This window comes from Mchenga conophoros, linkage group LG1 (genome assembly GCF_057382185.1).
Source record: "Mchenga conophoros isolate Kocher_MC1m ecotype Shallow Benthic linkage group LG1, M_conophoros_male_GT1.1, whole genome shotgun sequence".
NCBI classification, from domain to species: Eukaryota; Metazoa; Chordata; class Actinopteri; order Cichliformes; family Cichlidae; genus Mchenga; species Mchenga conophoros.
The window spans coordinates 2,688,679-2,705,764 of NC_140526.1; the positions used below are offsets into that span (position 1 = coordinate 2,688,679).

The 17,086-nt window shown below is 43.8% G+C and overlaps 2 protein-coding genes across 3 annotated transcripts; one reads left to right on the forward strand and one right to left on the reverse strand.

The window, feature by feature from the left end:
- Positions 1–2,751: 2,751 nt before the first annotated feature.
- stmn4l (stathmin-like 4, like) lies at positions 2,752–10,084 on the forward strand. Of its 2 annotated transcripts, XM_085277496.1 has the most exons (7): positions 2,752–2,880; positions 4,344–4,414; positions 4,496–4,591; positions 5,150–5,355; positions 5,903–6,067; positions 6,184–6,201; positions 8,505–10,084. In XM_085277496.1, the coding sequence occupies exons 2-7, from the start codon at positions 4,402–4,404 to the stop codon at positions 8,511–8,513; spliced, it is 507 nt and encodes a 168-aa protein (XP_085133622.1). In that variant the 5' UTR covers positions 2,752–2,880; positions 4,344–4,401; the 3' UTR covers positions 8,514–10,084. The 2 variants fall into 2 exon arrangements, with proteins under 2 accessions (XP_085133622.1, XP_085133704.1); XM_085277578.1 differs by lacking the exon at positions 2,752–2,880 and having other exon boundaries at positions 2,901–4,414.
- Positions 10,085–10,100: 16 nt separating this feature from the next.
- On the reverse strand, positions 10,101–11,763 carry LOC146582700 (interleukin-17F-like). The gene is made up of 3 exons (XM_085277707.1): positions 11,737–11,763; positions 10,969–11,159; positions 10,101–10,877 (listed from the first exon to the last, which is right to left on the reverse strand). The coding sequence occupies exons 1-3, from the start codon at positions 11,761–11,763 to the stop codon at positions 10,634–10,636; spliced, it is 462 nt and encodes a 153-aa protein (XP_085133833.1). The 3' UTR covers positions 10,101–10,633.
- Between the last annotated feature and the right edge of the window lie 5,323 nt (positions 11,764–17,086).

A 17,086-nucleotide genomic window follows, 5' to 3' on the forward strand; every position in this document is an offset into this window, starting at 1 on the left:
TTCTTGCTTTTACTCAGTCCCATTATGATGACATCACTCCGAATCCATTTCATTGCAATGACCTCATTGTTGGTGACATCATCTTACGGCCTCAGAGGTGATGTCACCTCTTCTAGTTATTCTGCTGCTGTTTGTCCTCAAAAGCATCCTGCAGAACTGGCCAGAGCCCCGCCTCCTCTGTTCCCGTCACATCTATTCTATTCTATTCTATTGCACTGCTGCAAACAGCCTCATTTCTGTTCTGCAGCAACACCTTAGTGCTCAAATAAAAGCACAATGTGTTATTGTTTCTGCTGAATCCATAACCCGATTTTACATCAGACACACACACACACACACACACACACACACACACACACACACACACACACACACACACACACAGAAGGTGTGGCTCTGAGCACTCTCAGCTGATTGGCTGCAGATGACATCATCAGTTGGGATGTGGAGGTTTCTCCTTCTCCTTGTTGCTGCAGCCTCTGGCTCACCTTGTCTCCACACACACACACACACATACACACACACACTGCAGATGCATTACATCATCTGGTTCAGAGTTGGGGGCAGCTCGTGAGAACATTATGTTCTGCTGCAGTGCATCATGGGAGCTGGAGTTCAGTCCTTCAGTGGTCACTCCCAGGTCATTTTCTGTGTTTTATTGAACCACTCTCATGTGACTAAGATTAAGAGATTAGATTAGTAACCTCGCCCACGGTTTTTGGGCTCTTTAGTCTTTATTCAGACAGGACAACGGAGCGCGCTCGGGGGAAGACACAGTAAATGCCCTCAGGAATCAAACTTGGCTTCTGTCGAGCGTTTGGGTCACATGCTCCACCCTGTTCGTGATGCTGGCGTCACTCTTGACTGACGCTGGGTCCGTTTATGCGTTTCTTTTCTGCGTTTGTCTTGGCCCGTCGGGAACCCATGGATATTTTTGGATGCTTGGGAATTCTCAGTGTGACGTTGAGAATTCCCAAGCATCCAAAATCATCCAAAAGCATCTCAATACAAGCAGTGCCCCCTAGTGGTGAAAGTTTAACTTGGCTTCTGCAGCGGGTAGCTGCTAAAATGACCTTTCAAAGCTGACGGTGCAGCTTACGCTCCTGCTGCTCGCCTGCTATCCACAAATATTTCCATCTGAAGCAGGTGCTTTCCTGCCACGTGCCACATGTCTGTGTGAAATATCCTCACGTGCCTCCCCCCAAATTGCACCTTGTTCAGACTTGGCCCAAAGCATGACTGATCGATCAGAACTGTCTGCAGCCTAATCGATGCTGAAAGCGGTTCGAGACGTGGATGTGCGAGCTGTCTTCTCTGAACTCCATCGCTGTGGGTTTGTCCTGCGAGCGGAGAGCGGCAGACTGTTTGGCTGCGAAGCTCGGTGACAGATGGAGGCGTTGAGCTCAAGCACAGATTTGTGTTTGTGTGCCGAGGATGAGTAACGCTTCTTTGTCAGCCGGTAAATTTAGCGCTGACATTTCCTCAGAAGCACGCCGACCCAGCAAACTGGATCAGACCGGATCAAAGCAGAGCCGGCTCACCTTACACTTCATCTCCACATGTTCTCTCGTTAATTCGCCCAGCAGCACATGTATGTGGGAGGATTTTCATCCTGAGGCCTGGAGTGTGCCTTCATGCTTTTTCTGCATAAAGAATCATCCCTCTGCAGCTCGCTACCAAGGGTCAAAGGTCATGTGATGTTAACAAGCTGCTGAAAAGTTGTTGAAAATAAATCCAGAGTTTGTAATGTTTAGGTGTTTCCAGCATTTTCTGCAGGAAAACCAATATTTGTTCCCAAACTGCATTCAGACTGCAGTCTGTCAAAGTTTGAAGAAAACGTTAGCCACCTGTCCATCAGGGAGGCCACGCCCCTGATAATGCAAAGCCACAGGTGGGCCCCTCAGGGGCCGGTGTCCTGCAGGTTTTAGATCTCACCCTGGGTCAGCGCCCCTGAATCTAATGATTAGTTCATTCCCAGGCCTCTGGAGAACTTCAACACATGTTGAGGAGGTCATTTAGACATTGAAATCAGCTGTGCTGGATCAAGGACACGTCTAAAAGCTGCAGGACTCCGGCCCTCGAGGCCTGGAGTTCCTCCACCCTGCTTTAACCCTCAATACAGTTTAAACAGGTGAGTCATAAAAACATCCTTCCCCCCACCGCCGGAGCCTCGTGACCTCAGAAGTACTTCTGACTTGGTAGAGCTGTTTAAGTTAGAATCAAATGACCTTTGACCTTGCAGAACTCTGTCGCCTCATGGTGCATGCAGCACATGCAGATACAGATCTTATTTTAATAAACACGGTGACTGAAGGCTCACCTCTGTCCTGCTCCTGTGGACAGAGGATGTCCCTTTCACATTAAAAGCATTAATATTTTTGCTTGTTTCACGTCTTTTTATTTTTACATTTTTGCCTCTTAGAAGAAAGATTTTATCTTTTTAAAACCGCCTGAATGTTTTCTGTGTTGTTGTCGGGACTCGGCCTCTCGGCCTGTGCTGCTGCTTCCATGAAGCCCTTGTTGGTGCTGCACACATGAAATCCCAGGAAAGTTGATCGCTGCTTAATTTCAGTTGATTTTTCATCTTTAACACATTAATGTTTCTTTCAGTAAGTGACAAAGTTTGTCCTCCTGATTCTGATGAAGAGCTTTCAGTTACTGGTCAGGAGGTTTCCTCTGAAATAACCCAACACCACCTCCTCCTCCTCTCCTTCTCCTCCTCTGCCCTGCTGGACCAATCACGGCCCAGCATCCCTGCTGGCCAATCAGAGGGCTGGTGGGTGATGTCATGTATTGGGCTGCTGTGTGGTGGTGCTGATGCTGCTGAGCTGCAGATCTTCAGTGTGAACAGAGAAGAGCTGGAGCGAGCATCGCTGCAGGGTGAGTGACAGATCCACTCGTTCACCCCACACTGATTATTTCTATTATTATTTTTTTTACATTTTCTGCAGCTCAGAGCAGAAAGATGAGGCGATAAAAGCAGATTTCTCGGCTGTGACTCGATTTCTTTGTTCCTGCATTTGTTCCTCTGCAGTTTCTCTTCATCTCTTCCTCCTTTCTCGCTCTCATGCATCCTCTCCTGCGTATTTTCTCTCCATTTTCTTCTTCAGTTTTTGTTTCGTTCGGTTTGCTGTTTGAGTTCAGCTCCTTCATCTCTGCAGAAGGCGATGCGCTTTCTGGCAACAATGACATCATCGCTGAGAGCATGCACACACACACACTCACACATGCACGCAGTGACACACACACACACACACAAAGTTAGGACGTTGTGTTTGCGTTTGCATTTAAATTTTGCAACAAATTCATGTTTTTAATCAATTTCTGCAGAAAAAAGCAAATGTAAACATAAATATGCCTCCTCATTTACAAAGTAGAGCTTTGCTGCTTTTCTCCGTTTACTCTCTCAATCTTTTTGCCTTCTTATGTTTAGAATTAGAAATGCAGTTTGTGGAGATAAATGTTGGTATTTTCTTAATTTTCTGGGCTGCAGACGTGAAATGATCAAATGCAAATAGCTTAAAAGATGAACTTGTAGTGAAAGATGAATCTTAAGCAGGCTTGGATAATAGCTGGAGTTGACTTTGAAATTCAAATGATTTTCATGCAGTTTGTAATTTGCTGCAGTGACTGAGTAACATCGTGTTTACCAGGCTTTCAGAACAGATCAGAGTTTATCTGCAGGAAAGTTCAGATAACATCGTGTTTGCTGTGGTTTCATAACAGATGCAGACAAAACTACAAATACAACCATAGTCTGCTTTTAAATCTTTACATTTCTTAGAACTGTGGAGGTCAGTGTGAATCCGAGACAGATCTGTAGAATCTCTCTGTAAAGCCTTACACGGAAGAAAGTGATGATGTTCCTGCACATGTGATCTGAATGATCTCTGATGAGGGAACAGCAGAAAAAGCTGCTGAGTTTTTGTTTCTGGGGCACACTGAGGGTTTCTCTCTGCAACGGCGGCTTCGCTTCGGAGGCCAAAGCCCCAGCGGCTCCTCGTGTCTCTGCTGCTGATTCATTCGTCACACTGAGTGGATTATTTTAAGCTCCCAAAGCAAATCAGTGGCAGGTGTCGAATCTTCTCGTGTGAATGACTCACACGAGCCGAGAAAAGCTGCATCGTGAGCAAAAGCTCACCTTTAAATCGAATCGATGGCAGAGATATTCTTAGTGTGTGAACCAGAGAAAGCAAAATGACACTGAATCACAGCGGACGAGCGAGCTGCGGATGAAACAGCAAGAGCAAAGATGCGGCTCGTGCAGGGTTTGATGTTTGTGTTGCTGCCTGAGAGGCATTGTTGTTCATCGGCTTCCACTGATTAGATGTGTCTCTCTGCAGGAACAGACTCTACCTCACCACAGTGTCTTTGACTGAGAACAGCAGCAGCAGCAGCAGGATGACTCTAGCAGGTAAACGACTTTTCTTTTTGCTTTTATCTCTCAGTCCTGTCTGCAGCTTTTCTTTATATCTTTTCCCTCTGAATGTTCCAGCTTACAGGGAGAAGATGCGAGACCTCCCCCTGGTGTCTCTCTTCTGCTCCTGCATCCTTCCCGAGCCCAGAGAGCCGGCGGCCGACAAGAATGAAGGTCAGTAGCACAAAGTCACCTTTGTCCCGCAAGACAGGAAGTAATGGTGTCCTGCTAAAAACAGTCAAAATGTCTGCAGTGAAAAAGGACTACAGATTCAGGCTCAACCTGTCTATGAGCTACAGCAGGAAAGACGATGCTGAGGCTGCTTTTAGTTGGTCATACCAGTAAATGAAACCAGAGAATGATATGAAATGTAAATAACACAAAATATTTACCCAAAAAGCTGCAGGCTGAACTTTTCGAGGCTGAGCTTTCTCTGAATGGAAACACGTTTATATTCAGTGTTGAATAAATCATCAAATTTTGCAATGTACAGTTTATCAACCAGCCCATTAATGAGTCATAAAAATCTGAATCTCATGCACTGGGAGCTCTGGTCAGAGCACCTGTGAAAACCAATTTTTTAAAAGTTGCAGAGCTCAATCGGTCCATGTTCGAGGAAGATGTACAAAACAGTAGTTTAGCGTAAATCCCAACAACGAAGTCAGCCAAATGAAACCATAAAACCACGGCTTCTTTTCATCTCACCGCCTCATCCTCTCTCTGCAACTGCAGGCGTGGTGGACTTGAACCTCTGCAACATCCGGGACATGGAGGTGATCGAACTGAGCAAGCGAGCGAGTGGCCAGGCCTTCGAGGTCATTCTGAAGCCACCCACCTTCGACGGCGCCCCCGAGCTCAGGGCCACGACACCGCCTCGCCAGAAACCATCGCTGGCGGAGATCCAGAAGAAACTGGATGCTGCTCAGGAAAGGAGGAAGGTGTGTATGTGTGTCAAAGTAGTAGGTGACCTAAAAGTGTTTAAGGTCATAAATTTGACGATTTATTTAAAAACATTTAAATATTTTTAATGTGTGTAACATTAATTTATTGATGTTTAACAGTTTTGCTCGTATTGCCTCTTGGACAAATTAAAATGTTGACCTGATTTGGTCTCACTGTGATAAACAAGTTAGTACAGTTCACGCTAAGGAGAACAAACATATATGAAATGCACAATTTATGGAAATTCTTCAAAGAGTTTAAGAGAAATGTCAATAAAAACAGAGATGTGAGGCTCATAGAGTCAGTAGTCAGACAGCTTCATCCTCAAGTCACCATGAATGTCTGTGCAGTTTTAAATTGCAGTCCATCCAGATGTTACTACAAAAATTAGGGGCCCTAAAATCGAACTCTGAGGAACGCCACAAGTTCTTTCCAATTGTTCTACGTGTCTGTTCAGACAAATGCATTTCAAGATTTTTGAGAACCCGGCATCAGTGTAAAGGGATGAAACTCAGTAACAATCTTCCCTCTGACTCGCTCTAGTGTCAGGAGGCGGAGCTGCTGAAGCACCTGGCCGAGAGGAGGGAGCACGAGCGGGAAGTCGCTCAGAAAGCTTTGGCCAAAGAGTGTCAGGAGCATCGCGCCACCGCCAACATGGAGCAGCGGCAGATGCACCTGAACGCCTCACAGGAGAGGCTCCACGAGGAGGTGAGGACCACGGTTTTACACTGCGAGATGTTACCTTCATTTACTGAAAATAAAATCGGAACTCTGGAAATAAATCACTAAAAGGAGCCTGTGTGGTTTCTGTTTGTGTCTTTCAGGACAAGCACAGCGTGGAGGTGAGCACGGCTGAAAAAAGAGCGAATCTGGGTAGAAACTGTGAGACAAAAGTTTTTATTTTAATCTCTGTTGCTTCTTCTGGGAGAAAAACCAACTACAGAAACACTATAGACTCAAATAACACAGTTTGCAGTAGCAAACATGCAGTCAAACCAAGGCTCCGTCCACACGTACACGGGTATTTTTGAAAACGGAGATTTTTCGTTTTAAAAAATAATCTCGTCCACACGTAAACGCAAAAATGAAGGAAAACACTGCTATGAACATGCCAAAGCAGCAGGTGGCGATATATTCCTACCCGTGTAGAAATGTTGGCCAATCAGAAGTCTAGAAGCCTCGTGGGAAAGAGTAAACAAAGCTGGGGCATAGAAGCAGAACCGAGTCGTATGTGTGGAGGGACAGTAACTGTGTATGTAAGCATTTAAACACTGCAGAGAGTAGAATTAACAGTAACAGTATTGTAGAAATTCATTTCACTGAAACAATAACGTGGCGCACACTGTGACGTCAAAAAAGGCGCACACCTTTGACGTTTTCTCCGTTTTTCTCGTCCACATGTAAACGCAAAAACTGAGTTTTCGAAAATCTCCACCCTGGCAGGCGTTTTTAAACATCTCAGTTTTCAGTGACCAAAAACGCCGTTTACGTGTGGACGAAAGGTGCAAACGCATAGAAAAATCTCAGTTTTCCAAAAATACCCGGGTACGTGTGGACGTAGCCCAAATCACTGACAGTTCACGTTTATAAGCTACCAAAACTGCAGCATGGTGATAAAAATTCTCGTAAAAGATGGAAAAACATGACCAAGATTGGTCTGAGTAAAAACTCTAACAAGGCAAAGGCGAAGTCAAAACATCAAAGTCAAGACTCAAAGATAGAAGTAAACAACTCGTCAAACTTGAGACTCGTCAAAACACCCGGCACTGTGATACAGACAGACGCAGTTCACGAGGAAGGAACGTTCTGTAACAAGGAGGAGTAACCTATTAGTTACTGAAATGAGTTAACAGGTAGAGGTTATTTAGTTAGAAATGTCAAAATTCTTCTAATAGCACAGGGTTGGGAAGGAGCTGGGTTTGGGATACTCAGAGAGAAACTGAGGCAACATGAATATCTGATGGTCATTGTTGGGATATTGTGGTTGAGGTGAAACCTTTCAAAACACAAGCGGTGGCCCTAAAACCATGAATTATTTTACAACAATAACTTTTTAAAGACTGAAACAATGATCTCTTAGCCTTATTTCTGATTGCAGTGGGTAACAGTGTGATGCTGTGATCCAATTTTAACATAACAGCCGCCTGAGTAAGAGAGACAAGCTTAAAGGAACTTTTGGGGGGTTCTGATAGCATAGAGTTAGCGATGAGTGGGTCCCTGTTATAGCAGTCCATTTAATAGCTACTATTGTAGAGTCTTTACCTGGCCTTGAGGCGACTGCTGTTGTGATTTGATGCTATAACAATAAAATTGAATAGAAATTGAATAGTTGTTGGATCTCTGAAGAACGCCAGAACAACTTTCAGACAGGTTTCTCATTGTGATTGTCAGAGCTGCCATTTTTGACCAACCACGGTGAGACTGTGACATTTTGTCTCTTAACATCCACCGGGTCACCGATCACTCGTTCAGCGTTTGATTTGGGTTCTGTTTGAGTCACGTGCTAAAAAGCAATGATGTAACCTTTCCAAAAAAGCCTTGTTCAGTTATTTTGGCATGAAAGGTTTTCAATGTGGCATTTCCAGACTGTTCTAAACACTGAATGAGTGTTTGGACAGTAACCAAAGTCAAAGCCTTAGATTCACATGTAACAGGTTACCTGGAGGATGTGAAGAGGAGAGAGCAAAACTAACAAAATAATTGCAATTTGCAGATATAAAGCAGTTTTACTTTTACTGGATCAAAAGGTTCTAGACCAGGGGTCTCGAACTCCAGGCCTCGAGGGCCGGTGTCCTGCAGGTTTTAGACATCACCCTGGGTCAACACACCTGAATCAAATGATTAGTTCGTTACCAGGCCTCTGGAGAACTTCGAGACATGTTGAGGAGGTCATTTAGCCATTTGAATCAGCTGTGTTAGATCAAGGACACATCTAAAACCTGCAGGACACCGGCCCTCGAGGCCTGGAGTTCGAGACCCCTGGTCTAGACCAAACCAGAAAAAGGTGCCAGAGGTACAGAAATGTGTTTAGTGAGAGCCTGTAGCTCATATCCCTGCAGGTTTTAAGCTTTTTAATATCTTCACCACCTCCTCTTTTAAATGTGAGTGTTTGTGGTAACAACAACCTCCTGTTCTCCGCTCCCAGGTGTCTTGATGGCCTGATCACAACACAAGCTGAACCTTATTTGGAAGCCATTTTGGAGGGCTGATGAGCTGATATTTGATGTGCCGGGATGCTGGTGCTACTCCGGCGCAGAGACTGACAGGAAGTAGCTCTGAAAAGAGTAAGAGAAGAAGACGATGAGGAGGGCAGAGGGCAAGACCGACTGCACAACAACTCCTCTGTACAACCAGGACTCTCTTTAACAAGACGAACTCTTTATAACGAGATGGACGCTGCAGATTCAGTCGTCATTAGATGGTTTGAAGGGGTTTTACTGTGCTTTGTTTCCATGCCAACGGTGCCAATGTGCTCGTGTGTGTGAATGTGTGGGCCTATCAACCTAACATCAACCAGATCCATCCCCTACGACTAAAAGGAAACCTTCCTCTCGGACTTTGAACGTTAAAATTAACCGAAATGAAGGATGCGTGGAATTACAGCTGATCTCAATCAAACAGCGCCATCTGCAGGATTGTTTAAATCATTGCATGTGGCTCTTTAGCGACATCTAGTGGCATCTGTAGGTATAAAATAAGCAGCAAGCAGATCCATTTTGACCTTTAGGATCAGAGTCAAGATCACTGAAAGTGAGTCCAAGACGAGTTAGTGTTTCTGAGGTCAATTTAAGACAAACATCAACAAAAATAGAGCTGAACTTAGTCGTAGAGGTGAGATTACCAACAATGAAATCACCGCTACACAGGAAGTCAAACCACACCCTAAAATCCCCAAACCAAAACAGCGCTGCCCTCCAGGGCAGCTCGTTTCACCCGCTCTTTTCCTACTTTTAAAGGCAGAAGTTCTAGGCGCTGTGCAGGGGTGGAGACATCACATCTTTGCTGTTTCACAGATGATGTGGTTTGGATCGCTCAGACTCGGTGTCTCTGGATATTTGTCATTAGTGAGGGAAGCGTGGCGCAGGAGAGATTGACTCCCAGGTTCTGTTGTGATGATGAGAGAGAGCTGAGCGTCGAGGCGAAGCCGTCAGTCAGTCTACGCTCCTGCACTCACCGATGGCCCCGAGCGGAGTGTGGTGACCGAAAGAGATGAGGGGGTGAGGACCTCAGAGTAGACTCACCCCAAAAAGAGTCAGTTGAGGTGGTTGAGCATCTGACCAGGATGCCTAATGGGCGTTTCCTAGATGACCTGTTTCCTCCTGGGCGTGTCCTACAGGGAGGAGACCGTCTGCGTGTTTGGAAACACCTCAGTGTCCCCCCAGAAGAGCCGGAGCTAGCCGGGAAGAGTGAGCGCAACCAAAAGATTAAGACAAATCCAACCGAAGTGCAGGTTTTTCTGTTTCAAACTCTGCCTTTAGGTTTGTTTCCCACCAGTTACGCATCTCTTTGTCTTTCCTGTGTGAAATGGACGCGACACAACGCTTCTGAGACATCGGTGGTGTTTGCTGCACCCTGCTGCATCGAATGAGTGACCGGACCGACGTGTGTACAGTGTTTACAGCTGCTTATCACTGCAACATCATTGTAAAGGATTATGATATGATGATGATAATGTACAGAAATCACATTATATTTTAAATTCAACAATAAAACAGTCACACTTTACTACTTGGTTCAGGTTTTTTATTGAGTCAGATTCTGGATTATAAATACATTAAGAGTCAATAAATATCTACTGAAGAGCACAAAATACTTAAATAAAACAAAATTAAATTACTTTAAACCATAAATAACAGAAAGAATATGAAATAAATCTCTGCTTTTAAATCTCAGCTACAGTGTGCGTTTGGTTGTGTAGTTTCTCCCATTTTCTATTTCTGGAGTAAATGTGAGCTGTTTAATATTAATAATAATAATAATATTCGCTGGAAATATACATAAAACAAAAAGATGGCAGGTTTAATGCTAAGCAGCATTTCACTAAGTCACTGAGATGAAACAGCAGACTGAAGTCAGTCTGTTGGTCATCAGCTCGTCATTCAATTAAATAAACGTACTCTGACAGATATAATTATTTAAATTAGATATTATCAGATTTTTGTCGGATTTTCGTATTTACATGCAGGTAACTCTGTATTTTACATGTATGGACCCCTAATTTAGTTTTCTCTCGACATTCCCGGTCTTCCGTACATGAGCCCGTTTTGCTGGTCCTCATTGCTGGATTCGGACCACAGGCTTGACACAGGTGCAGCCCACCGAGATGAGGCGGGACTCCAGGCGGTAGTGGTAGTCTGCCGACCCTTCTGGCCTGATGCGCCGCAGCAGCAGCACCTGGTGCATGATGGGTCTGGACTCCAGGTTCCGGTCTTCCTGGCCCTGTAAGTTCAGGCAGCCCTGCAGCAGGCAGTGAGCCTCCGACAGGAAGGGAGGGAACAGAGTGTCGTCGGTGGTGACGCTGAGGATGGAGAAAGCGAGGGGACAAAAGATGATTAAAAGAGCTCTGTAAGCCCCGTGATTAAAGGGCCATGCCACAGTTTGTCACTCACTTGTACGTCCATGGCGAGATGGAGGCGTTGTTCAGCAGCCTGGTGTGTCTGTGGGTTTCCAGAGTTTTGGCGTCCAGCTGCAGGGAGACTGTTTCAAGCGTTGCACCATGCTTGTGTGTCCTTCCTGTCTTCGGCATGGCCGCTGCCTCTGTGATCATCATCATCATCATTATTGCCACGACACAGGCGGCCTGAGGAAGAGAAGCCACAAAACGTTTATGGTCCCCATTTTCAGATAACGTCACTGTAAAAACTTTTTCTCAGTTTTCAACGAGATACTGCAAGATACAATTTCAAAATCCAGGGTTATCTTTAGATGACACTTTATATTGTAAGCCTGCAATATCAGCGATAAAACCAGAGTGACCGGAGACTGTGGTGAGGAAGAACGTCATTTTAGCAGGAAGAGGCATTTGGCAGCAATGGAGAATTATTTTTTTTCATAAAATCAACACGTTTGTAAAACTTGTTCTTATGATGACGTAACAGAGGACTTCCAGACAATGTTGTTTTTTAAGTGAATAAAATGTAAAATAAAAGAAGAATAAGGGACCAGTTGTTGTTTTTATGGCACCGTTGCATTACATGAGTGCCGAATGGAAGTTTCTTGTGTTAATTTATCAGTAACCCCCTGAGATTGTGAAAAATAATCATGACAAACCATTTCAACATTTGCAAGTTGTATAGCTACGTAATCATTTAATTTGGAGCTTCGATAAAGCTTTTAGTGGCGTCTCTAACAGCTAACACAGGCAAGCGTTTTCTTACCGTCACTTTGTTTGTCGCTGAAAACATGCTGCCGGGTTTCTCTGTTCGTTCTTCGGTCGGATGTTCTGGTTGTTTCGTTTTTGGGGTTTTTTCAGGTCGAGAAGATATTGGGTGTTTTTTTTTTTTAACCCTGGGGCTCTGCTGGAGGTTCAGGCTCTGCTGGAGGTTCAGGCTCTGCTGGAGGTTCACGCTCTGCTGGCTCTTGTCAGAAAGCGGAGGGTCAGGCTATGGTGTCGTCTTCCTTCTTGTTTCGTGGTGTTCTGTGTGACTGCAACTCGGAGCTGCTCAGATTTTTATGGTGAATGACACCTCCTCTCATGATGTCACCTTCTTTTCTCTCTCCCTCTTCTTTGATCTTCATCTCTAAACCACACAGAATACATGACGAGGCTTGAACGTCGACCCACTTTCGCGTTCGATCTCGAGGTTAAAGTTTTTTGGCACACAAAGAAAATTTGATGCAGATTTTTTTAGGTCAGCTCATCCTCTGGCGTCTCAGGTCTTCACCTTAGCACACGATATGATAATTCTTCATACAATTAAAGTGCATCTGTTTAAACGCTTCAAGACAGCTGAACTTTCGGTGCTCTGTGCTAAAGGCCTGAATCGCCCACACAGTTCTCTACGCCACAATTGTTTAATGTAGTAAATAATCCTTATTATTTACAGTGAAAGAGCCCAAAGCAACACGTGTTACTGTCTAAATACTGTACATGTACATTCAGTGGCATTATTCCTCCTGATATGTCGTCAGCATCTGATTCCTTCAGTAAATATTTTACATTTATCTCTAAACTGAGTTTCAGATCGTCCATCTGCAGTCGGCTTATCAGCCATCATCTGCGGTCGCCAGTCTTTACTATCAAAGAGCCCAGAAAGATCTTCATTTTGTGTTTTATATAATGTTGTAACAAGCAAAATCCAGCCCTTCAACAGTCCTTATCATGATTGTAGATGATGTTATCACACGTGACTCCTTTGAAGTGGCTTTTTTCGATTATTTGGTTCTTTACATTTGTATATTTGTTACAATACGGCGTCTGTGTTGTGTTTGTGACATCGTGGAGCTAAATTTACAGAGAATGTTCTTGTTTTCATTATCAACAAAGAAGCTCGGTTAACACTTTGCAGACCAGTCTGAGTCCTACTCGTGTTTATGCAAAGGAATCAAATTAAAATAATGAGTGAAAAGATCAAAGTCTCGAGCTGCAGCTTGAGGCTTCACAGCTGTCTGCTTTATACAGAAATACCAACTTGTTTTAGTTTTTGCTCTTCATTTTTGTTTCATTGTCAGTTTTAAAATTTCATGTTGTGTCAGAAATCTGAGTTCATAAAGAACCTGAAGATGATTCCTTTCTGTGTTCCTTGAGGCCCAACGTCAGGATCTGCAGATCTTCTAAGATGGTAGTTTCCTTCAAACTCCAAAGCTTGTTTCTGCCGCAGCACCCAGTGTGCTCTTCTGCTGCGTCAGCATTGACATGTCGTGCTTTCAGAGACCCTCCTATGCATATCTCAGTTTTAAGGAGTGATTATCAGAGTTGCTGTTGCCTTCCCTTTGGCTCAAAGCAGGGTGGCTATTCTCCTCCAGCATCAACAAGCATGTTCACTCAGAGAACTGCTGCTCGCTGGATATTTGCCCTTTTCTGGACTACTCTCTGCAAATTGTAGAGAAGCTTGTGCAGGAAAATTCCAGCAGTTTCTGAAATACTCAGATCATAAACAAAAGAGAAGTGGACGGAGAGCAGAACCCTGTGGAACACCACTTTTAATGTCTCGGAAGGATGATTTTTAAATATTAACAAAACCGAAACTTTGAAGGATTTCGTGTCAGTTTAGAAACTCAACATGTCTTTGTTTCTTTAAATCAAACGTATCAAATCAAGCGAGAAGAGGTTAATTGTTAAATCTGAGTGTTAATCCAGTCTGACACACTTTGTTGCATCACAGCCTCCATAATGTTCCAGTATGACTGATGCAACAGTCCAGTGTGACATCACCTCATCCTGAGACCCCGTGAATCGTCTTCCTGCCTCTCCTCCGCCGGAGTTTTGAGATGTGTGTTTTGTTGCGTTGTCAGAGCTGCAGCATCAGCCATGATTGCAGGATGCGAGCGCGCTTCAATCTCTGACCTGATTTGCAGTCGTGTTGTGACTCAGGCTGGTCTAAAGTGCAGCATCATCACTGTTTTCTTCTGTTTTCTTGCAGCCTACAGTATGTGACCTGGTTTGATTGAAAGCTTGATGTTTATCAGTAATTTTCTGCTTTCTGCATCACTTCACAGCCTCGGGATGCTCATTATCATCTTAACTTTGTTCTACATCTGTCAATGAAATGTTCACACGCCATTTAAGGTAAGAAAAGGGTCACCGCATTTGAAACTCGTATTTAAAAATCAACCGCACAACTCTTTCGTTTTTATTTTACCCACAAAATGTAATTACTGTAAAAGAACATGGCCGGAGTAAATAGAAATAACACAACATGAATAAAATTAAAAATGAAGCTATAAACTACATGCTACTACCATGCAACGCTATCTGGATTTAATATTATCTGTTTGCACCATTTAGACAGGCCTTATTCCTCTGGGGGAGGTGCTCTTTGTAACAATTACAGCTGATGCTGGGAAATCAGGAGCACACCATTATAAATATATAATGTACGTACATGCATCAATTTATCTGAAGGTGCATGTCTGTCATGCACTGCCTTTAAAAGTGCATGAAACAAACATTATGTGTTCAGGCTGATGTCTCACAGCAGCTGTTTCACCAGTATGAACATTATGTCTCGAAAGCTGTGTGGCAAATTTCATGAAAAAGATCTCAGCATAGATAGCGTAGCTTCCCTGCACGATGCAGACTAACGTTTGCGATCTGTCACTTTTGGATTTGGCCTGAATCAGAGAAACTTGTGCTCTGGCTTCATGTTTCAGCTGTTGCATGGATTCAAACTTATAACAGAAATAAACTCTCATGCTAATGAAGTGCACCGGCTTCTCTTCGCACTCATCAAAGGCGTAGGCGACTCAGCCTCCATCTGCTCTGAAATCGTCTGCCTTCAATATCAACTTTCCGTCACCAAACAACACGTAGGAGGCCAAAATTCATTAGGACCCTCAAGTGACGTCTGTGGGTCGGATTTAAATCACATTTAGATCGGATTTAAATCAGATTTAAATCTGATTTGTCGCGTCACATCTTTTCTGCCACTGCGGTGTCCGTGTCGAGTGCCTCGTATGGAAACGTGTGATAAAAAACAATTTGCACATCAATTAGCATCCGTCCCCTCTTTCTTTCAGCTTTTATGTGTATGCGTTGAGCAGCATAGTATAGCGCCCCACTATGTTGGAGCTGGTTTATGCTCATCACTACCATTGTTTTCCTTAAATGGAGTTCAGGTTTCAATGTGTTAGATTTCACAAAAACGTGTAAATATTTCCACATGCAACAATTTTTTTCTGTCTTCATGAACACAGAAGATATTCAACTGATTGAGCTGATCTGTGTGAGTAAGCCTAGAGGTTTCTTCCTGTTAAAAGTTCTTCATCCCCACCTTCACCAAGTGCTGCTAACAGTGTTGGGGAGTAACAGAATACATGTACCGCCGTTACGTATTTAAAATATAAAATATGAGTAACTGTATTCTGTTACAGTTACCGTTTATAAAGGGAGAATGGACCGCCATACCCGTGATGTGTCTGTGAGCGAGGGAGGGAGAGAAAGGAAAAGCACGAGCTGTCACGGAGCAGAAACGGGAGCTGGAAGCATGTAAATATAATAATAACCACTGCAGCCAAGAAGAGAGCCTGACGAGCCCAGCTGTAAGTAAGCTATTAAGACTCGACTGTACACCGTGTTCGTGTTTTCCTCTGAAACAATAAGTCCCGTTGGAGCAGCCTTTCAACGCCTCTCGCTAGCAAAGTTGACCCAGACAACAAAGCAAAGCTAGTTTTCAGCTACGAGCCCGACACGAACCCGACGTATTAGCCAGAGGTCCCTTTACTGCGGTTCGGAGCCGCGGACCTGTTTTATATACGCGAGGAATAGTTTTCTACACGAGATCGCTGCAAAAAGTGCAGCCTTACCTAATGTCCACCTACTGTTACTCATTCATATTAAGATTTAAACATCTAGTTGGTGTTGGTGTGGAGAGTAACCTTCAGTAAAACTAATAAATCACACAGCAGTAGTACATTCATGTAGTTGTAAAAAGCTTAATAATATATTAAGTAATCCAAAGTATTCAGAATACGTTACTCTCATTGAGTAATGTAATGGAATACGTTACAGAATACATTTTGTGGCATGTAATCTGTAATCTGTAGTGACTACAGATTACAGTGCAGTGGAAACACACTGGCTGCAATATGGGAACACTGGATTCTAAAATGTTTGATCTCATTGGGCTTCAGAACTCCTTGAATTTTAATCTCAAACAAGATTTTGGCTGTTCATGAATAAATGAGCGTGACTGAGTGATAGTGAAATGCTGCACCGATAGAACTCAAAGCAAAAAGCAAATCAGGTGCTCCCTCCATCAGCTGCATGCCTAATGAGCCAGCCCAGTTTATTGTGGTCTTGGTCAGTTTACTCAGTGTTTTTGAGTTTTTTACTCTTTCATGTTTCATGTATTGAAATATTCAGTATTTCTATTGTTTCGTGTATTTAGTCTGGGTCTTGGTCCTGAGTGGTTCTGGCATTTAATTCCTCTTTCAGTGTTGTGTTAAGTCTCCTGTATGAAGTTCATGCCTGTGAGTTTGTGTTCTTAATCATCTCGTGTCCTGCTTTGAAAGTTAGCGATCCTCATGTTTTGCTTTTAGCTTTGCTTTCGTTGTCGCATCTTCTGTGATTTAGTTCAGCTACGCCTTTTTCTCTCCAGCTGTCTCCACTTCCCCAAACTGCTTTCCTGTGCCTTCATTCAATTCATTTCAATCTACAGCTCGTGTCTCAGGGGGTTGGGAAGCGCATCTGTAACCTGAAGGTCGCCGGTTTGAACCCCGGGCTCTCTGTCTGTCCTGGTCTTTGTGTCCTTGGGCAAGACACTTCACCTACCGCCTACTAGTGATGGCCAGAGAGGCTGATGGTGCGATATGGCAGCCTGGCTTCTGTCAGCCTGCCCCAGGGCAGCTGTGGCTACAACTGTAGCTGCCTGCACCAGCGTGTGAATGTGAGAGTGAATGAATAGTGGCATTGTAAAGCGCTATATAAATCCAATCCATTATCATTACTTCAATTTTATTCATAACCAAAATCACAACAATAGTACAGAGAACCCCCAATAATTAGACAGCTCCCTACAAGCAAACACTTTGGCGACAGTGGGAAGGAAAAACTCCCTTTTGACAGGA

Excerpts from the sequence above, each read along its gene's own strand:
- LOC146582700 (XM_085277707.1), bottom strand. The coding sequence starts at position 11,763 with ATGTTTTCAGCGACAAACAAAGTGACG. Across the intron at positions 11,160-11,736 it reads CAGCGACAAACAAAGTGACG|GCCGCCTGTGTCGTGGCAAT; the intron begins GTAAGAAAACGC and ends TCTCTTCCTCAG. Across the intron at positions 10,878-10,968 it reads ATCTCGCCATGGACGTACAA|CGTCACCACCGACGACACTC; the intron begins GTGAGTGACAAA and ends CTCCATCCTCAG.
- stmn4l (XM_085277496.1), top strand. Across the intron at positions 4,592-5,149 it reads GGCGGCCGACAAGAATGAAG|GCGTGGTGGACTTGAACCTC; the intron begins GTCAGTAGCACA and ends CTGCAACTGCAG. Across the intron at positions 5,356-5,902 it reads CTGCTCAGGAAAGGAGGAAG|TGTCAGGAGGCGGAGCTGCT; the intron begins GTGTGTATGTGT and ends GACTCGCTCTAG.